The sequence below is a fragment of the Pholcus phalangioides genome, unplaced genomic scaffold (genome assembly GCF_987345545.1).
Source record: "Pholcus phalangioides strain wild (caught in Gottingen) unplaced genomic scaffold, Ppha-v1.0 ptg000039l_1, whole genome shotgun sequence".
In the NCBI taxonomy this organism is placed as follows: Eukaryota; Metazoa; Arthropoda; class Arachnida; order Araneae; family Pholcidae; genus Pholcus; species Pholcus phalangioides.
Window position 1 is genome coordinate 18,367,445 of NW_028301625.1, and position 20,047 is coordinate 18,387,491.

Genomic DNA, 20,047 nt, shown 5'->3' on the forward strand with positions numbered 1-20,047 from the left:
GGTTTATAATATTTATATTTTGAGTATTAAGCTAATTTATCATGCAATGTGTGTGGGAAAATGTATTTGAGTAATCTGGATTAAAAATCATGCATGTTTCTATGGAAAATTGGCAAGTTTTATTTGTTTATTTTCTGTGCACCATCAATATTTCCATACTGGAGAAGAGTACCGAATGTTTTTTTATGCTGGATTTTTGAGTGACAATAATTACGTTTGTGTAAAAAAAATTAAACCCACAAATATTTATACAAATAAAGCTATTCAAGTGGGGGGATTTTCCACTTCTACCCTGCTGCCTATGCTAATAATAAACATTTAAACAGTAGGGGGGGGGGGGGCTTTGATAAACTTGATATTTCTCAATTTTTTACTCATAACTTTAGTAGAAAATATTGATTTTTTGGGAAGTGATCACACTCAAATGCTGCAGGAAAAGATGTAAGTAGCAAAGCGACCAAAATATGAGGAATATTTCTGTAGTACAGCGATATTCACACACTATTATTTCTAAACTGTTGTCCGAGCAATGCTTTTTATAATTATGAAATTTTTAAGCATTCTTTAATTAAAAATAACACACCAATTGCAAGTTTCTATTCGATACACTTTGCTATAGTAAATGCCCCCACTAGGTGTGCTAAGTTCCTTGCTCACAGCTATATTCTCATCTCGCTTCTCTTTTCCCTCATTCGTCGCTTTGCTTGCTGCTCCCACGCTGTTCTTAGCCTTAGTAAAGCTAATTGAAGAACAAAGTCCCGGAGTTCATAGCAAGTCACCAACACCAAGCTAAGATCTCTCGGAGACTAGAGATGAAAGTCCTCGGAAACTAGTAAAGCTGATGTCTTAAAACATGAGATAACTAGACATCTAGATCGGCGTAGATCGACACCTTCACCGATAATCCATTCGGGGTTTCATCATCTGGAGCAGGCTGATATTACCAGATCCGTGCTATAAAACTCGCAAAAGGCTATTAGACTTTCATTTACAGAACTTTTTGTGATAAAATAATTTTTGCGGAACCAGCTGGGAAATACAGAACGAAAGTTATACAAGTTATGACATGACTTTTTATTTTAACCACCTCAGCCAATCATTTTAAGCTAGCAAAACAAGAAGTTATTGGAGTTAAAATGTAGGGAAAATAGAGCGATCGTGACAGCGTAAAGCCAGTATTTAAATGGAAAACTCCCGACCACACGTCTAAACAAGCCAATCAGGTTCTACGTCATTTCATTTACATATGATCACAGGCTGGCAACATTGGTGCCTATCTTCCTAAAATGACTAACAAAGTCTTCAAAAATTACGACAAAAAACAAATTCTGAATTTTTTACTGTCGTTCTATGTACATTTTACTGAGGTTGAATATGTGCTTACAAGGGGGTTGTATTTAGGCTTCTTTTGTAGTTACCCTGTGAGCTTCCCATAGCTTTTCACATTCATGCACTGGAAGGATAAGGTGCAGTGACCTATTGGAAACAAGTCAGAGTTAGCTATGAGTCAGTGAGGGGTGGGAGAATTCTGTGATCTTGAGATAAAACACAAGAGGTAGAATACAATGACAGGGTTTGTTCCATGAAATGGAAAGTGGGTCCTCAAGTAAACGAGCTCCAAACCCTGGAAGTTCAAGCTGTTGTGCACCTTTAAATAATTACAATGAGATAGTAAATGACAACTGTGTGTTAAACATTGGATCCACTGACGGACATTCTGTATCAAATCAGTAGATGATTCTTTTACCCCTCTATAGGTCTGCGTGGTCTGGTGTCAAAATGACATTTTTCCCCAAGGGGATGAGCGGCTTCAGAGAGCACAATATATATATGGGAGAAATTATTCCAAGAAAATGACCGAGAGAGATGCCTTCATCTCTTTTCCCTATATGCACTTGATAGCCGTGTACAATTGATAAAAGCAAGTTTTTGAGTAAGGAAAAAGAGGGATTAGAATATACATGGACTGTGGTTGTCGCTAAGCTTATAACTTCTTCCAGAAGCTTGTGTTCATTTTACACAGGCCCGTTATTTAAGGGGGGGGGGCGTTGCCCACCACCCCGACTTTTGAAAATCTTCACACCCTAAGTGGAGCATTAAATTATTTTTTCATCACGTAGTCAATACGAAGTACGAAAGCCTGGATAACCAAGCGGAGACCGAGATATTGTTCGGAAAGAAAATTCACATTCCTCTCTGGGGAATCAAACCACCAATCTCTCACTGTCCGGACAGAAAATGTCTGTCCTCTGTAGTTCAATGGTTAGAACACTCGCCCAGACAGTGAGAGATTGGTGGTTCGATTCCCCACAGAGAAATGTGAATTTTCTTTCCGAACAACATCTCGATCTCCGCTTGGTTATCCAGGCTTTTGTACTTCGTATGAAAAGCGGAGAGTGACATCATTTCTCTCTATAATTTAATATGCTCCAACTTGCAGAGCAGTGACCGTGTTCCTTTTGTATAATTCATTTTAATTTTCATGCAAACATCAGCTCATAATTCCAAGTATAATTATTTTGATTATTTTTCTATTTCACACTGTAGAAAATCAAAAAAAAAACAGTGCAAAAATTTAGTCATTCAGCATAATTCTACATTTGTACAATACCTTTGCTCATCGTTTAATTATAATAGAAAGCCTAGGGCTAAAAAACCAGGCTCCACTAATAATAACAATTTCAGTAAACAAGGATTAAAGTTTTGTTAAGAGTTTAAAAATGTTAAATTTTAAATAATCAGCATTTCCTTCGCACTATAAGTAAGTGCTCAATTTTAAACACCTTATGTGGGAAATAAAAAAACCAGTAACTTTCAATGGTTACAACAGTTCTTTTCAGTGGAAAAAAATTTCAAAGGATTATGGAGAGGGGGCATGAAACCCCATAAATCCACCAAACATGGTGGTGTAAATCTCTTCCACTTTTTTTTGCCTACGAGGGAATATTACCACCAACCAGATTTATATTTACTAAACCAATTCCTATCTTACCCTAATCTTATACATGTAAACAAAGCTTTACTAAACCAACCTATCTAGTCCCATAATCAAGTTCTTATTAAATTAAATTTTGACTGCAATATCAAAATGGAAGTCTTCAACATACCTTACACTGACCATGGCCACTGCATGGATTCACAATACCCCCAGAACATGGCTTGCATTCTGGACCATAATGATTATCTGGACAGCAAACTGAAAAATACAAATGTACAGATGATCACGACATGATATGCAATACTTAGAGGGAAAATCTTCAATTTAAATTCCAAGATCTATAAAATATGTGAATGGCAAATTTCAAAACATGCAATATAATGAGAGAAATATCATTCTAGATGGCAAAAGCTGTTAACTTTCTTACCAAATAGAATGCTTGATCGACTGCATTGATCCTACATACATTGTTTACTTTTGAAAAATAAATTAAAGCATCAATAAAGGATGACCTGTATGGCTATGATGTACAAGTTTTCTTTTGAACTGATGTGTTTTAATCAGGGTTCGTTGATATATATCTGATATTTATTTACAAAATATCATGGTGCACGATACACAAAAATTATTTAATATTTTAATGTGTAAATAAATTTTTCAACAAGAAATGAAACAAAAAAGGCTTTCGTGGCCATCGTGTAAATTAGAATTTAGCTTAACAGTTTTTGAGTTTTTTGGCCGACGTGAAGTACAGTTTTCGTCTTTCAACATTTTGTTCACACGAGTGGCGAACATTTTAAAGAAATCTTACGTTACAGCGGGCAAAAGCCTACTACTTATGCCTTCTCCCTGCTTGAGTTGCATTGCCTTGTCGGGATTGGTCTGTTGAAACAAAAGAATTATCCAGAGCCCTTAAGAACGACTTCGGCTGATGGGGAAAACAGACTGGCTCAACACCAGTCTGACCACGACGCTTGAAGTCAACAGACATACTTCTTCCGCTGAACAATTGAACGTTAAGATTTGGTATTCAACCCAAGTGGGAAACCCGGTCAGCATGTCTAGTGGTTAAATTTTCCTCTGAAGACCGCACCTAGTGTTGAAATGCATTAGGACTTTTAGTATTTTTGTGAATTTGCCTTATTTGTTCGTGCCCTTCTTAATAAATTCTAATTTTCAATAAGAAATTCGTTCATTTATGAATAAATATATTAACAGATTTAATCAAAAATAAAAGTATTCTCACCATCTTAAGAATTCCATTTTTTTAAACCATAGGGACTGGTTAACTCTCAGAAGAAAAACTTTAATCCCAATAAATACAGTGGACCTAGTTTATAATTATAATAATTTTCAAAATACCATCATAAAAAAGCATTGCAAATGGGAAAGTGCTTTAATCGTTTACAGGCCGAACTATGAACAAAGTCGCTTATTATTTTAAAATTTGGAATTTGAGGTCCTTTTGCATGCCTATATATAGATCGACTTTGAAATTTCAAGAAAAAAAAATTTTTTCTTTGTTTTTCACGATGTTCCATAAATGGAACATTGACACTTGCGGAGAGGTGAAAGCAGAAACTGGTCTATATTCTCACAAAATTTTATATTTTCTACTGCAAATTCATATTTGTAACACATACCTGTTTCTTAACATTAAAATGTGTGCTGAAAATTCAATTTTTTCTCTAATGTCCATGATAAAAGAAAGAAAACATATTTGATGGACCCGTTTGTCACATTGGTAGCATTTATACGTAGTGCTTTTTTAACAAACAGCACACCATCCTTGTGTCGCAGACACAATATAATGACCACTAGATGACCTGACATCTTTTTTCAGTTACCTGGATGAATAATTTACCCCTCCTTTGTTCATAGAAGATTCATTGTCTCTTATCATTGGAATTTCAAATGCGAAATACGATCTGCTTCTCGCAACTCTGAATGAATTATCCAACGTGCTGTAATAGTCATATGGCAAATCTTTTTCAATGGAATCCGGAGCTGAGGTTTTGATCAGATTCTAGAAAGAATTTTTTTCAAATTACTCAAAACTGTCTTGCCTTTTCTTGAAACTTTAATATGAGTGTTGCACTTACGTATTGGTACTTTTTTCTGCCCTACATCTTTTGAAGAACACATTTCGGGAGTTTTCTGACACCTCATCTTTGTTGCAAAATTATCTAGCATTTCACATACATCAGTTGGAACTGTTGTTACTAGATCATTTTCAACAATATCATCTTCATCCGTGTTGTTCCCATTTTCATTAGCAGTTAATTGACATATCTACGTCCTGTAAGTCAGAATCTGAAAGAGTTTCTAAATATCCTACACCACCTTCTAATGTGAGACATCTTTTTGATATCGTTACACACAGCTGAATATAAATAAGAAAATAAGCGAATATCTACAGGTTCAAAAGGGTGTCCCTCAGGGATCAGTTTTGAGCCCTACATTATTCTTGATTTATATTAATGATGTCTGTTTGATGAATCTAAATGAACAATTTATATCATTCGCTGATGATTCAGCTCTTTACATGGAAGATGACAACTTTGAGAACCTTATAGAAAAAACAGAAAGCGACCTCAGATACATTAAGCAGTGGATGACCGAAAACAACTCAAATTAAATGTACACAAAACCCAGTATCAATGCATTAAAACAAGAAACAAACTCTAATTTTGAGATCTCCATTAAAATACACACTTGCCACTGACCAACACAACGGAACTGCAATTGTCATGAAATACAAAGAGTGCACCAATATGAATACTTAGGAGTTACTATACAGGATGATTTATAATGGAACTTGCAATGCGATAAATTAACTAATAAAAAATCTGATTTTATATAATTTTACTTTATAAATTAAAATATTTAATAGATGGAGATTTTTTAAAGGACATTTTTTATGGATGGATTTGTTCAATTATAACCTATGGATTATGTGCTTGGGGTGGGGCTTACCTAACCAATGTTACGAAATTAAATAACACATACAACAAAGCAAGAACACTAATAATACAAACATGTAATAGATACGATAACAATATCAATTGTCATACATTAGACCGTTATACATTTACAGACTTATAAATTTTGTGTTAAAAACAATTGGTTGAAGAGGAAAACAAACAAAACTTCGGCAAGAACCAAACATGAATTTCAAGTCCCAAAAACAAACACCTTTTTCAAAAATGTTTCTCGTTTACTGCTTCAAAAATAGTGAATTCATTTCAGTCAACAGCTCATAATCGTAACAATAAATATGACGCTTTCATGTATGCAAAAAGCGCACAAAATTATGAAAATATATTTTACGATTATTTATATTGTATTCTATGAAAACAATGACATCAATGAGAAATATTGGGATAATTTAATCACAGCTGAAACAGACATTTTTCACGATGTCATGGTACAAAAAAGGAAAAAAAGAAGGGGTATATGTATGTGTGAGGATATATAATATATATGTATGTGTGTATGTATATATGTATCTCTATGAGCATGTATTTATATGAATAGTATTGTGAAACGAAAAGGTATATTTATTCCATAACTCATTATTTATTCAAGAAATATCGTAACTGAACAATTTCAGATCTGATAATTGAAATTTTTAGAGTGCATAAATTTTTGAAATATTCATATCTTATTACATAACAATTATGAACATAACGTACGATACTTGGAAAAAAGGGCAGCAAAATACAATAATTAATCCATAATAATAATAATTAATAAGGCTGCCTGGAAGGACGTTATGTCCCTTGGGGTCCAATATGACTATTTTATTCATGTGTTGTTCTTTCTATGTGGTTTTTGTTCTATCTTTTATATGTATTTTGTGTTTGTTTTTGCAAATAAAAGGAAAAAAGAGTATCTATGATTGTTGAACTCTGATTAGTCTGCAGTTTGCAAAAACATACATTTTTAAGAATGAAAGAATAAAAAAGTACTCACCCAATATAAACAATCCACACCAGAAAGCACATTCCTCTGATTACCCAGAATTAGCCCCCTAGACACATGTCATATGATGACAACACACCCTGGGGTTCGAATGGGGAAATCGAAGCAGTGCATGTTAGATATCCCAAGATGCCCATTCTCTTGAAAGGCCATAAATGGAACAAGTATATGTGAATGTGCATAGCTTGTTAACGTGTAATAGCACAAAAATATAATTGATTTACTTTGATTATATATATTAAGTGGTAGAAATACGCAAAATAATTTTCAATTTACTTCAAAATTCAAACTTTGGCAAATTTTAATTGAAATCGGAAAAGGCCCGTAAAAAGGCCAAATTTCAAAATTCTGTCAAAATTTTTTATATCAACCTGAAGTTTCTGAATTTATTTCATAAAACACTTTGAACTCTCCTCTGTATATGATAAAAATCGGGAATGTTTGAATCAATTTTTATCTGACATTTTTGTAAGTAAAAACTATGTTCCATTTATGGAACACTATCCTTTAAATGGTTAAATGCAAAATTTTGATGAGAATTTATTAGAGTTGGGACTAAGAAAATAAGTCTTACTAAGCGGGAACATTATAAGTGGGATCAACTGTAATAAAAATAGCGGCTGTAAGGTTTGAATCAGAATTCCTAAATGTGAAACCCATAAAGGTCTATTCATAGACATCAGTGATGACCCATCTCCATTCTGAGTAATCTGACTCGTCTCAGTTTGAGTTATTATATTAAGCTTAGGGTGACCATCTTTGATCCAAAAAATACAGGAAATTATGAAAATAATTACACTACATAGCTGATTGTTGCCAAAAATGTTACCAAAATTCAGCCAAATATTGCTTATAATAACCATTGGCAAGAAAATCCATGCTACAGCATATCTGAGGTGATTTAAAATGCATTAAAAAAAAAAATGAAATTATGCGATATGAATATTTAAATTTATTAATCATATTCATTCTAAAACTTTTTATAAATTATATGTAAATCCCCTCATCCTTAATCATAAATATTTTTAATTAGAGTAAGCTGTGTTGACAAAACGGGTCATTTCCATAAAAAAGTCCAGATGGGAAAATTTATGAGAAAATATGGGACTGTCAATCAGCAAGTCATTATCAACCATTTAATAAATCTTAAATTTAACAGAACAGACAAGCATGGTCTTAATATGCTCCAATTCTAGGAATTTCTTAACCCTTTAAGCAGTTTTAAACTTTTTTCTGATCCATATTATATAACTGCCGCAGTGGAAATCACTTTAAAAAGCATTTTAAAAGAACCAGAGATATTCTGAGATTCCCAAAATAAAGTGATTCAAGTCAGACAAGATATCACGGGATTGCTACTGTAATGGTTAAGAAAACACCATAAGCGACTAAAAATGTGTCATTATATCCAAGGTCTATGTTAATCAACAGTACCTATAGATGTAAATTAACATTATTGTCTATCAGAATCTGCCGGGAATGTCAATTATTGATGTTATAGCTAAGGCACTATTACAACCGAAGTCGTTATAGTTATAACCAAGTAAGCATTGAAATTTCTGTAAATATTAGTTATGAAAATTTTGTAGCACAACAGCAGGCTGATGCTGAATTGAATTCTTGCCTAGAAAATTCTAGTCAATCTAAAAATTAAATTTGAAACTTTTAGATTTATCTAATTTTGATGAGAGAACAATTATATTTATAGTAAATTTGTATTTGTTTATGCCAAAAGTATTAAAAAATATGTTTTCTTTTCTGGTCATAACATGGGCAGAGATACGGGGGGGACCACCAGAGTCAAAGGTGGAGATGACTGATCTATGTATATATGAATTGACATCATATAAACGTGTCCTCCCCCAGACTTTGAAGTCTATCTCCGCCTATGTAGTCATAATTTAGCTCATGTTGGTACAAGATGCACATCAAAGCAAGTAAGTAAATATGTTTGGCCTTGTGTTAGGAAAGCATGTTTGAATGGTACCAGACTTGTCAAAAGCCAAAGTTTATAAACATACCATTGCGTTATCATGGTACTAACATATTGCATGCTGGTTTCTGATTCTGCAAATCGGCACTGTTACGGATTGGTTGAAAAAAAAAATCTGAATTTAAAGTTTTTAACCAATCTGTAACAGGCCAACTCACAGAATCAGGAACCAGCATGCACTGTGCTTGTACCCTTAGGGAACTTACCAGTTTCTGAATGGTAGATTTCAGCACATTCATTTGGATTTTATTGGTCTATTACTGACCATATTAAATTAGATAGTGTTTGGCATTAATCCTGCTGCACTATTCGGGTCTATTTGACTCCAAAGTTTGCTGTATTTGTTTATTGGGTAACTGTTTATCAAAATGTTTCTAATACTGATTTGGACAATAAAGATAAAGAAATTAAGCCTTAAATTTAGAATTTCAACACTTGCTTGAGTATATATTTTTTCAGAGAAGCAAATGATGAAACTATGGCATGGCTGCTTGGATAAAAATGTCATGAAATAAGGCACAACACGGAAAAATTGGATCAGCTGCAACTCTAAATATTTTGTAAAATCGAGTAGAGAATTTTTCTAGAACTAATGTCCCTGGTGAATAGTCTTACATAAATGTAAGTTATTTAAAAACAATAAAAATTTCAAATTTTATTGGGTCAAGAATGGCAAAATATATTTATGCTAAAATGAAAATTCTAGGGTGTTCAGGATAAGAAATGAATTTGATTTGAACAATGTCACACCTTTGAATCTGATTATCAAGATTATTTATTGAATTATGTAACCTTGAGCACTCTGGAAGATTTAAACTTATTTCTATGCCCAAATGATAAATCAATAGCATTTGATGTAATACATTTCAACATACAAAGTACATGATCAAATTTTAATAAGCTAAACATATTTTATACATTTGACAAAATAGATGTTTTAGTACTAACTGAGATATGGATAAACGACGATGAAACCGATCTGTATCAAATTAATAATTTTAACTCACTTTATTGTTGCCAAAATTATAATAGATCTGGTGATGTAGTGATATATACCAACTCAAAATCCAATTTAAAAAAAAAAAAATCAACTATCACACATCTTCAGCAAAAATTGTAATTTTGTATTGTGAACCCACTGATCTAATCCTGTTTCCATATATCAATCTCATTCCTTGCATACTAATGTTTTAGTACTGAAATGCAGCAAATTTTACCACTGATGAAAAACAAAAATATCTTTATAGTCAGTGATATTAACATTGACATCTTAAACCCATCAAACTCTGGTATTGACTACTTAAACCTCCTACATTAACATGGGTTCTCACCCCTAATAAATGAAATTACTAGAAATCAGTCAAACACATGTGTTGATGACATCTTTCTAAGAAATTCAACTTATAGTACGCACAGTATACATGCACCTCGATTAATCAATGGGATAACTGATGATCTTCCTATTGCTTGCAAGGTCATCCTATCACATAATTCTGAACTACTGTGAAAGAAGGAAATTTTTTTTATTTGATTACAAATTTACACTTCGTGGAACACACATGCAAATTCTAAATTCCCAGATTTTCATGAAAAAATTATAGCGTTAAAAATTTAGTTGTTGGAGGAAATAAAAAACAAGAAAAAAAAAATACATGATTACCCCAGAAATTCTAAACATGATTAAATCTAAAGAGATTATATAAAAAAATACATTCAATTTCCAGGAGATAGATTCTATTGCCTAGCTTATACCACAACTGCCAATGTATTGAAAAAGGGGTCATTCAAGCAGGGTTGTTTGGTTTAAACCACCTTGGTTTTAAAACCATTAAAACTTTTTTTTTTTCAAAAAATCAAATAAAAGTTGCCTAAATATCATTTTTTTTCCCTTGAAAAATACCATATTGGTTCATTATTAGCCAAAAAGTTTCATTTTTACCACATTTTATATCCTTGGGGTACATTCTGATACATTCTGATGGTATATCTTTAAATGACATAAGATTTTATAAGTGGTTTTTTTTTAAAAAGTCTCATAAAAGTGGCCAGAATATATATATGTTTTTCATATGAAGTATCTTAGTCTTTTAAAGTTATATATAAAAGACAATTTCTCATTCTTACAACATTTTCTAACCTTTGGCTACATTCTGATGCTCTATCTTTAGCATTCGCCAGGGTCCTGAAAAGGCACACTGCGGCCCTGCATAAAAGCTCACTGATCCGAAACAAACAGATTTCAGCTACATGTGTTGATAAATATCTTTCTTCTGCTTTATATATTGTAGTGACCCAAGGTTCTCCAAACAGTGAGCATTCATCAAGGCAAACTTAAACAAGGATTTATTAGTAAAAATTAAAATAAGAATGTACACCGGAGACGAAGATCCTACTCGATCATTTTCCACACACTTCTCCCTTATTTTTATTTTTGAATGTACCCCTCATTTCTTGTGATTTTTTCTCTCTTGAGGCCTTTTCCTTCTTCTTGAGTTCTCTATACAGTATTGTTACGTCAAGGTTTTAACTGGGAGATACAGAAACGCATACAGAACTCTACACCTCCCACGCACGATTGGGTTTACATATCAACACAAACTGAATTCTCTTTTCTGTTGTTTGAGGAATAGTCCAGGAATTTGTGAATGAACCCCAGCAAAATTGCAACAGAAGCTTTTTAAATTGCATTTTAATCAGTAATCAATACTGAACAGCATATCCAAAATCAGACAATCGGACGATGGGAACATTCTTAAAAACAAATTTCAAAATGCCTGTCATTTTTTTTAAAATTCGAATAGTTTATTGTTATTACCATACAAATGCAGCAATATAAGAAAAGAGAGAAAAAAGTTACCAAGGGGTCAAGAAAGATGACCGGATGAAAGATAGTTATAGAAATGTTTCAGTAGCAAAACAATTTATTTTGTCGTTTTCATTACTTTCATAGTTAGAAGTGAGGTTGTTCTTTTACATCCATTTAGTTGGCACAACCTACAAGCTGTTGAACAGGGCAGTCCATTAGGCTTGCATTCGCATCGTAAAATAGCACAGCTTGTCGTTCAGAATATTGAATTATATTGAGTAGATAATCTGGAGCTGGTGCAAGGCCGTCTTAAGAGCATCATAGGCCCCAGACCAAGTGATTTTTCTGAGACCCTACCTAGCAAATTCTCAAAAAATTCAATCGTTTCTCATTTTTGTTAGACTCCTGGGCTGTGCCCGGTTGGGCACTGGCTAGTGGGTAAGTCGCAGAGTATTGGGAAACACGAGTTATTTTTTACATACCAACCCCATTCTTCTGGCTTGATTCTTTCTTCGGTAGCTTTCCAGATATTTATTTGTAAGTAAGTTCGATAGCTACGATATTTTGTGGAAGAATCCGTTGAGGGCAGTCGTTCAGGTGCAACAAATGATTTTGCTGTGGCTACCTTCTCTACTAACATTTGGTGACATAGTTTGTCTGTGGATTCCAGTGACTGGCAATCATAAAACAGGAACATTGCTTTTCTCCCAGCGGCAGTAATATCAGAACGTATGCATGAACCAGAACAAAATGTTTTTGCAACAGAACAGAGCTCTGTCTCCTTCATAAGTTTGACAAACACTGAGGATTTCTCAATCAAAAAAATTCGGTATCACAGCTGGTGAAAGCATGCAGAAACAGAAACAAGTCACAGTCTTCACAACCTAATAATATTGAGGATATCACACACTAGATTGGAAGTTGATCCTTGTCTTATATCAGTGATAGTACAGCTGGAATACATTATCCTTTTTCATGGTAAAGAACCAAAATCAGCAAATCGGTGTCTATCCCCTATTACAGTGTATGCACATGTTCTGAAGATGAGACTACAGTACGAACAGTGTCCATCAGGATTGTTTGGTTTAAACCTTGGTTTTAACCAAGTGGTTTTTTTCAAAAAAAATCAAATAAAAGTTGCCTAAATATCATTTTTTTTCCTTGAAAAATATCATATTGGTTCATTATTAGCCAAAATGTTTCATTTTTACCACGTTTTATATCCTTGGGGTACATTCTGATGGTATATCTTTAAATGACATAAGATTTTATAAGTGGTTTTTTTCAAAAAGTCTCATAAAAGTGGCTAGAATATATATATGTTTTTCATATGAAGTATCTTAGTCATTTAAAGTTATATATAAAAGACATAATTTCTCATTCTTACAACATTTTCTAACCTTTGGCTACATTCTGATGCTCTATCTTTAGCAAATATATGAATAAGGATTGCATCTCACATCTAAATGTAGTAGTGTATATTATATATCTCTCTCTCTCACAGGGTTTTTTTTCCCCTTCACAAAGAAGCAGCTACAGTAGTGACACCATCATGATAGGGGCAGGTGGTCCTATAATCCAATAAAGACACCAGCTGTCCTTAAAGGACAAAGACTAGTGTACTAGTTGTTACATTACCTCACATAGTTTCATTTTCTTTCCCATAAGAAGTAGCACATCTCCTACTGTATATCTCCCAGTCTTAATATTCAATAGTTGTTTTTTTTATACTTTCACACACACACACACTGTTAAGCCCACTTAATCAAGGTTCTACTGTATAGTAGTAACAGATTTTTGAAAAATAATCAGCTATATACAGGGTGATTATAATTTAAGTTTTGATTCCAAAACTATACAATAAGTACTGATCAGAATGACTTGAAAATTTCCATGGATACTACTGAAGCAATGGAAGTTTCTTTCGCAAAAGAAAAAAAAAAGTGCAAAATGTGCAAGTAGACGATGCTGTACTTGGCCCGCAGTATAATCTATTTTGTGCAACCACATCATTTCGGCACTTCCACAGCATCAGTGTGTGGATAGAACTTCTATCAAGATGCACATTGCAATACCAGCAAAGCAGCTGCTGAAGACCCATTTTGATAGGATGCACCTTAACCCTTGCAACTTCTGGCTGTGGGGGTACCTCAAAATGTTATAAACAGTGGTCAGATTAAGTGGTTTAATAAAGCTGAATTGCAAGAACATCCTCATTATGACCATGGCATACTCCGATTCTGCTGTTGAACAAGAATTTTTGTGCTTTCAACCTCGTAGCCAGAACACGCGGTGGGACAACATATTTAACATTTCTTAAGTAAGTTGCAGTTATTTGTTCAATTACTTCGTTTTTTGTGATGTTTCCATGAATTATGAAATCGTGAAATGCTATAATTAAGGTATCATTCTGCCATGACTGTCTATTGTTTCCATTCTGCGGGCAAATTTCCCGCATGATGGATGATGTCATTAATTTTACATTTTTAAGTATTTTTTCCCCTTTATCGAATAAAATTGAATTTTTTCAGGAATATTCACGTCAATTTTCAAGTCATTCTGACAATCGTTCTTTTTTTACAGTGTTTTGAAATCAGAACCTTAGTTATAATCACCCCGTATATTGTAAACCATTGCTAATTAATCTGCATTATTTATGCTTCATTAAATACATTATATTCACCTAATTTTTATTACTTTTTGCGAAATAGCTTCCTAATTAAGTACACTGAAAGTAACTGGAGAAAAACCTTTATATATTATATGATTAATAATATTAAAAGAATTTTCAAACACAAAGTAATGCATTGAGTTAAGCAAAAAATAATTAAATTGCAAAAGTTGGTTTTTGTTAAAATGTAATAAATATTTATTGATTAATTAACATGGGAATAGTGTTAATTACATTAATAAACATTTTATTTTAGTTAATTATTGGAAGTTTGAATGATTTTTCAGAAATTTTGTTTTTAATGTTAATAATATTTAAAACAAAAAACCGGTTTAAACCAAAAAAACCTGGTTTAAACCAAAAAAAACCGGTTTTTTGGTTTTTTTTACCAACCCTGCATTCAAGTATTACGTCAGCATGGAGGGGGGAAGGAAGGGGGTTTCGGATTTGTTGACTTTTGATGACGGGGGGGGGGGGAGGAGGGTTTGAAGGTTGCTTACGTCATCAACCACCCGTTTTGGAAGATATGAAATATTCTAAGCTGCTGACAGGGGGGTGGGGGTCAAAAATGGCTGAAAATCTGCTTACGTAATACTTGAATGGCCCCAAAGCAAAGAATGAATATTATGCTAAACCTTTCAACGAACAGACGAAATCAGTGGAGATTAGTGAATGAAAACAAAAACCTGTGTACCCCGACACTGAGCCATCAAATCTAGCCAACCTTTTTAACCAGTATTTCACTACAATAAATCACCCTAGAAACATAGTTGACAATAATTTTATATCATGTATTAGAAGAAATATATATTCCTTTTACTGCATGGAAATTGAATCTCATGAGAAGTATATGACACTATTCTCAGACTAAAATATATAAAAAGTTTTTACACGGATAGAATTGATGCAAAACTGATAAAAATTCTTGCTAAAAAGGAACATTCCTGTATTGACATGTCTCTTTAATGAACTTATAAATGACAGTACTTTCCCAACCGTCTCAAAATTTCTATCATTACTCCTATTTTCAAGAAGGGTGATACAAATGAATTGAGTAATTATAGACCTATATCTGTTTTTCCTTTACATTAAAAAATATTTGAAAATATTCTAAAAACCGCTTACTCACTTATTTAAATAAAATCAATTTCTTCTCTGAAACTAGTATGGTTTTCTGCCCAACTGAGCATGCCTTAATATCATTCACCAAGTTTACTTATAATGGTATTGATAGCAGTAATGAGACAACAGCTATTTTTCAGATATTTCAAAAGCTTTTGACACAGTAAATCAGGAAATTCTACTAACAAAACTACATTCAATTGGGATAAGAGGTAATATTTTTGACTTTTTAGATCATATCTTTCGAATCGTTATCAATATGTAAAAATTAACGATACAATATGCAAGAGTTTGCCCATCAGAGTGTATTTCAGGGTCCCCCTACTCTACTGTACTTATACAAATGACCTGTGTAATCTTGAAAAAAGGGGGAAATTAGCTTTGCAGATGAGACTGTGCTTCTATATTCAAAGAAATTAAATACTCTAAATATCAATATAAAAGAAAACTTATTAATACCTAACTGGTTTCTGTCAAATGATATGAATATTAATGTTAAAAAAACTAAATATATGCATTTCAAATTAAAAGAAACTGACAATATTATAACTCCCGAGTTCTCGCTAACATATCACAATGTCAAGTACTAATAAATTGTAACTACCAATATTTAGAAGTCTATCTCCCTGTTAAATATCTTAGAATTCACATAGACTCTAACCTGAAATGGAAAACCCATATAAAAATGTTTCAGATAAATTAAATTTTTTTCTAAGCAAATTTTATCTAAAATTCAAAGTAAACAATAATTTTTTACTAACACTGTACAATAGGGTGGAACGAAAAAAATTTCAAAATTGCCATTGTAATAGAATAAAATAAAAAATAAAAAAATAAAATAAAATAATAAAATTTAAAATATGCCTTTGAGTGAAGAAATGTCATTCTAATTTTTTTCCCCAAAATTGAAACTTCTTGAGGTTCCTCATCGCCCCTAAAGTTTTACACATGTGTGGAATTCTATAACATGACACCGTGGAGGAGGCTTTCCTATTCCCCTGAACACATGATTCGTTCAGTGAACTCGATGTTTTTCCCTTGTTTTCAGTGTATTCATTTGAAATCTTACCCCTTAACTGAGAAGGTGCATAGCAGTCAAAATGACGACCAGAAGCTTTTATTGTGACATTTTAGGACAGTGGTTCTCAACCAGGGCTCTGCGGGCACTCGAGGGAAATAAAATAAATTAGCAAATTTGATAAGTTAATAAAAAAAAGGCTTACAGGGTTCTACCATAAAAACTGTTCACAAAAATGACTCCTCGAGTCAAGCAGGGCTCCGCCATAAAAATCATAAACCGAAAAGGGCTCCGTGAATCAAAAAAGGTTGAGAACTACTGTTTTAGGAAATCCTAAAGAGTTGGATTCTTGGGTCTTGCCTACTTATGACAATATTATCCTTTGTTATTTGCTGACTCAACGCAATATGAAGGCACAACAATCAAGAAAAGATCCAGCTATTGCAGACATTCTTGAAATTATCGTGCCAAAAATAAAAAATATTTGGAAAACTGCTTCAATTCCTATGGTTTCTCACAAACGGATATGCAAAATTTTCTAAGACTTTTACTGTAAATACAAGAATCTTCAGAAAAATATGAAAGCAGGGAAAGGTTCTCAAACTTTCAAGTTGAACTTGACTGCAAGAAAGAGCTGCAAGAAAGTGAAATTCATGAAATTTGGAAACTGCATGGTACTGGCATTTCTAAAACGTACATAGCAAATAATATTGGATGTTCTTGATGTGCCCTCATAAATGTTTTAAACCGTGGAATATGTGGCTTTGTAAAAAACCATCTGGGCGCACCCCATGCTTGTCTGCCTGATCAAAATGCAATGTTTGTGCTCTAGCAGCAAGGAGCAAAATGCCATCAGAATAGAAGTTATGTGAAATTCCACAGAATCTGACTTACTAATTATTGTGTGTATGTATAATACATATTAATGATTGAGGCTAAGAGAATCAATTAAAAATTTTAACTGGTTAGTCAAAAAATTTTAATTAATTGACTGATTAATGGAATTTTAATCTAATATTTTCAAGCACTAACGATTCATAACAAATGCAGTATATTGGTAGCTATATAATGTTAATTGATGCCTATAAAAAATATATTTTATTCATTTCATGCACTTATTCACTGGATGCAAACATACAATGCAAGATGTAATTATAAGATGCTATGAATATTATCAAAAAAAAAACAAAGAATATTTCCACAATAATGAAACTCAATTAAATGCATTGTTCATGTTGTGTACAATTGTGAGTGAAATTACAAGGATGTCCGAGAAATAGTTTGATATTTTAATATTTTTGTGAATTGCAGTAAGAAATTAGTGGGACAGAAATATAAGACATTTTCATTTCCACCATTTTATAGTAGTGTAGCACTGCATTACTTTATGCAAATCATTTTTTTTACGTTACTGGATAACAAACTAATAAAAATATTCCCTCTTTATTACTACCTCATCAGTAGAAAAAATGCCACAGGGTACAGTGCTGCAAAAAAGTGAAATTCGTGAAATTTTGCTACTGTGTGGCACCTGTATTTCTAAAATGTATATAGCAAATAAAATTGTATGGCTTCTGTATGGCCAGACGATAAGACTACAAGGTAAATTTTTTGCTGCCTTTCAGGATGTCAGCTAGCCAGCACTTATTGGACATCTATGCGAGGTGTTCAGTGAAGCATGTCTACAGCCACCCAAAATGCATGCCAAGCAGGTGGTGTACATTCCGAAACAAGTGGACAAGTGCACTTGCGTTTGTCCAGAATGATGCAGTCTGCAAAAGCTCCATATGATAGCCCCTACCAGGTACTCAAGTGTCATCCGAAGGTGTTTCTGCTACAGATTTCCGCGAAGCAGAAATGGTTACCCCTGTTCAGATACAAGATTTGACATTCTTGCAAAGTGACTCTCAGGGATTCTACCCAGGTTCCTACTGCAAAGCTCACCTGAGCCGAAGTCTGGTCTCAGAACAGGATAATACTCACACGATGCAGAGTGGTAGGACTGCATTTCAGGATCTGTCAACCCCAAAACTCCAGGGAAGGGGTGCTATGAAAATGAATGAGAAGCATATGATGTGGGAACGAGCGTAAACTTATGCAAATTCACATATTCCCATCACTGATGAAATACTGACATCATGCTGCCAATTGCATAAATACCTTACAAATGCTACAATTTTTCTCCAATAGGGTTCTTAATAAATGGAATAGCTTACCCCCGGAGGTAGTTAATTGCAACACAATTGACACATTTAAAAAGAAATACGATAAACATGTTGGGTAAATCGAGAAGCTATCCATACATAGAATAAGACAACCATAAATACATTATGGGCATTGTATAGTATTTTATCATGTGTATATATTGTTTATGATTTTAGTTTTTAATTGGGTTGCTGCATTTTTGAAATATATGAAACCATATTTGTTATGGGCATCTTTTTCTCAGCCACCTCGTTGAGCATTTTGCCTGTTGTAGCATTGTATTGTAACGTATCCATGGGCCCCCCCAGGCGTAAAAGTCCGAAGTCAGCATCGCATAAATGTTTACTTGTTTTTCATTGGCGGCGGTGGTCATGTGGCAGCGATCAAGGCCTATTGTGATGTTGCCGGCATGCGATCGTATGCAAATTATTTTTGTGAAATGTTGAATTTTTATCGAGAGACTGAGTGTTGCCAGTGGACGAATGGTCCTAAAGTGAAAGCCGGTTTTCGATGTATAAAAGCACCTCTCTCTATCTCACTAATCGCATTCGTTCATTCATGTATTCACCTCTTGCTTTGGCTACTTGAGTAACTTGGTCTCGGATTCGGTCGTGAAATTTCAAAATAATATGATCTAAATAACAACCATTCTTGTTCCCGGCGGGTCCGGTGAAGATGTTTTTATAAAAGCTAAATAATCAATTAACGAGTCTTGCAGTTTAACCCGTGACTAGTTGCTCTCTGGCAGATGAAACCTTGAATGGTTTGGTTTGTGTCGAAACTTCTGGTCTAATGCTATAGAAACGTCCAGTATCTCTATCTTCGACATTCAACTGGCTGGACTCCGATGAACTGTCATAGATGATTACCGAGAGGTCTACCTGGAAACTGGTTGCTGACGACTTGTCCTGAAACTTGGGATACTGTTCTTCGGTTGGTTCCAATGACGTGAACGGATCTACATCGCTATAGTATCTGGTGCACTTGCATCTATTGGTCTGTGAGAAGAAAGGTGATGTCCGGCTAAATGGACATGGACTTCCGCGGTGAGATCCACGCTTTTTTTATAATTAAAACTGATGTTTGAATAATTGACTTTAACGCAAAAAAATTGTTTTAATGAACAAAGTCTAACTTAGTGTAAAATAACCGTTATTGTAATATAGCCTTTTGTAGTGATACAAAACTACTTGTTTGTTTCCTGCTTGTTGTTTGCCTTTAACAGGATAATTCGAACCGGGCACATAACCCCATTAAGGGATGTTACAGTATTTGTATTTGAACATCACCTTTCCAGTCGTAGACCAGGG

At 33.6% G+C, this 20,047-nt stretch overlaps 1 protein-coding gene across 6 annotated transcripts in view; it reads right to left on the bottom strand.

Annotated features, from left to right (window-relative positions):
- Creld (Cysteine rich with EGF like domains) overlaps positions 1 to 20,047 on the bottom strand; it is a 164,188-nt gene that overhangs the window by 56,903 nt on the left and 87,238 nt on the right. For all 6 annotated transcript variants that reach the window (XM_089254047.1, XM_089254046.1, XM_089254045.1 and 3 more), the window contains exon 6: positions 3,108 to 3,196. In XM_089254047.1, the coding sequence (XP_089110173.1) occupies positions 3,108 to 3,196 (89 nt within the window). The remainder of the gene's footprint in view (positions 1 to 3,107; positions 3,197 to 20,047) is intronic.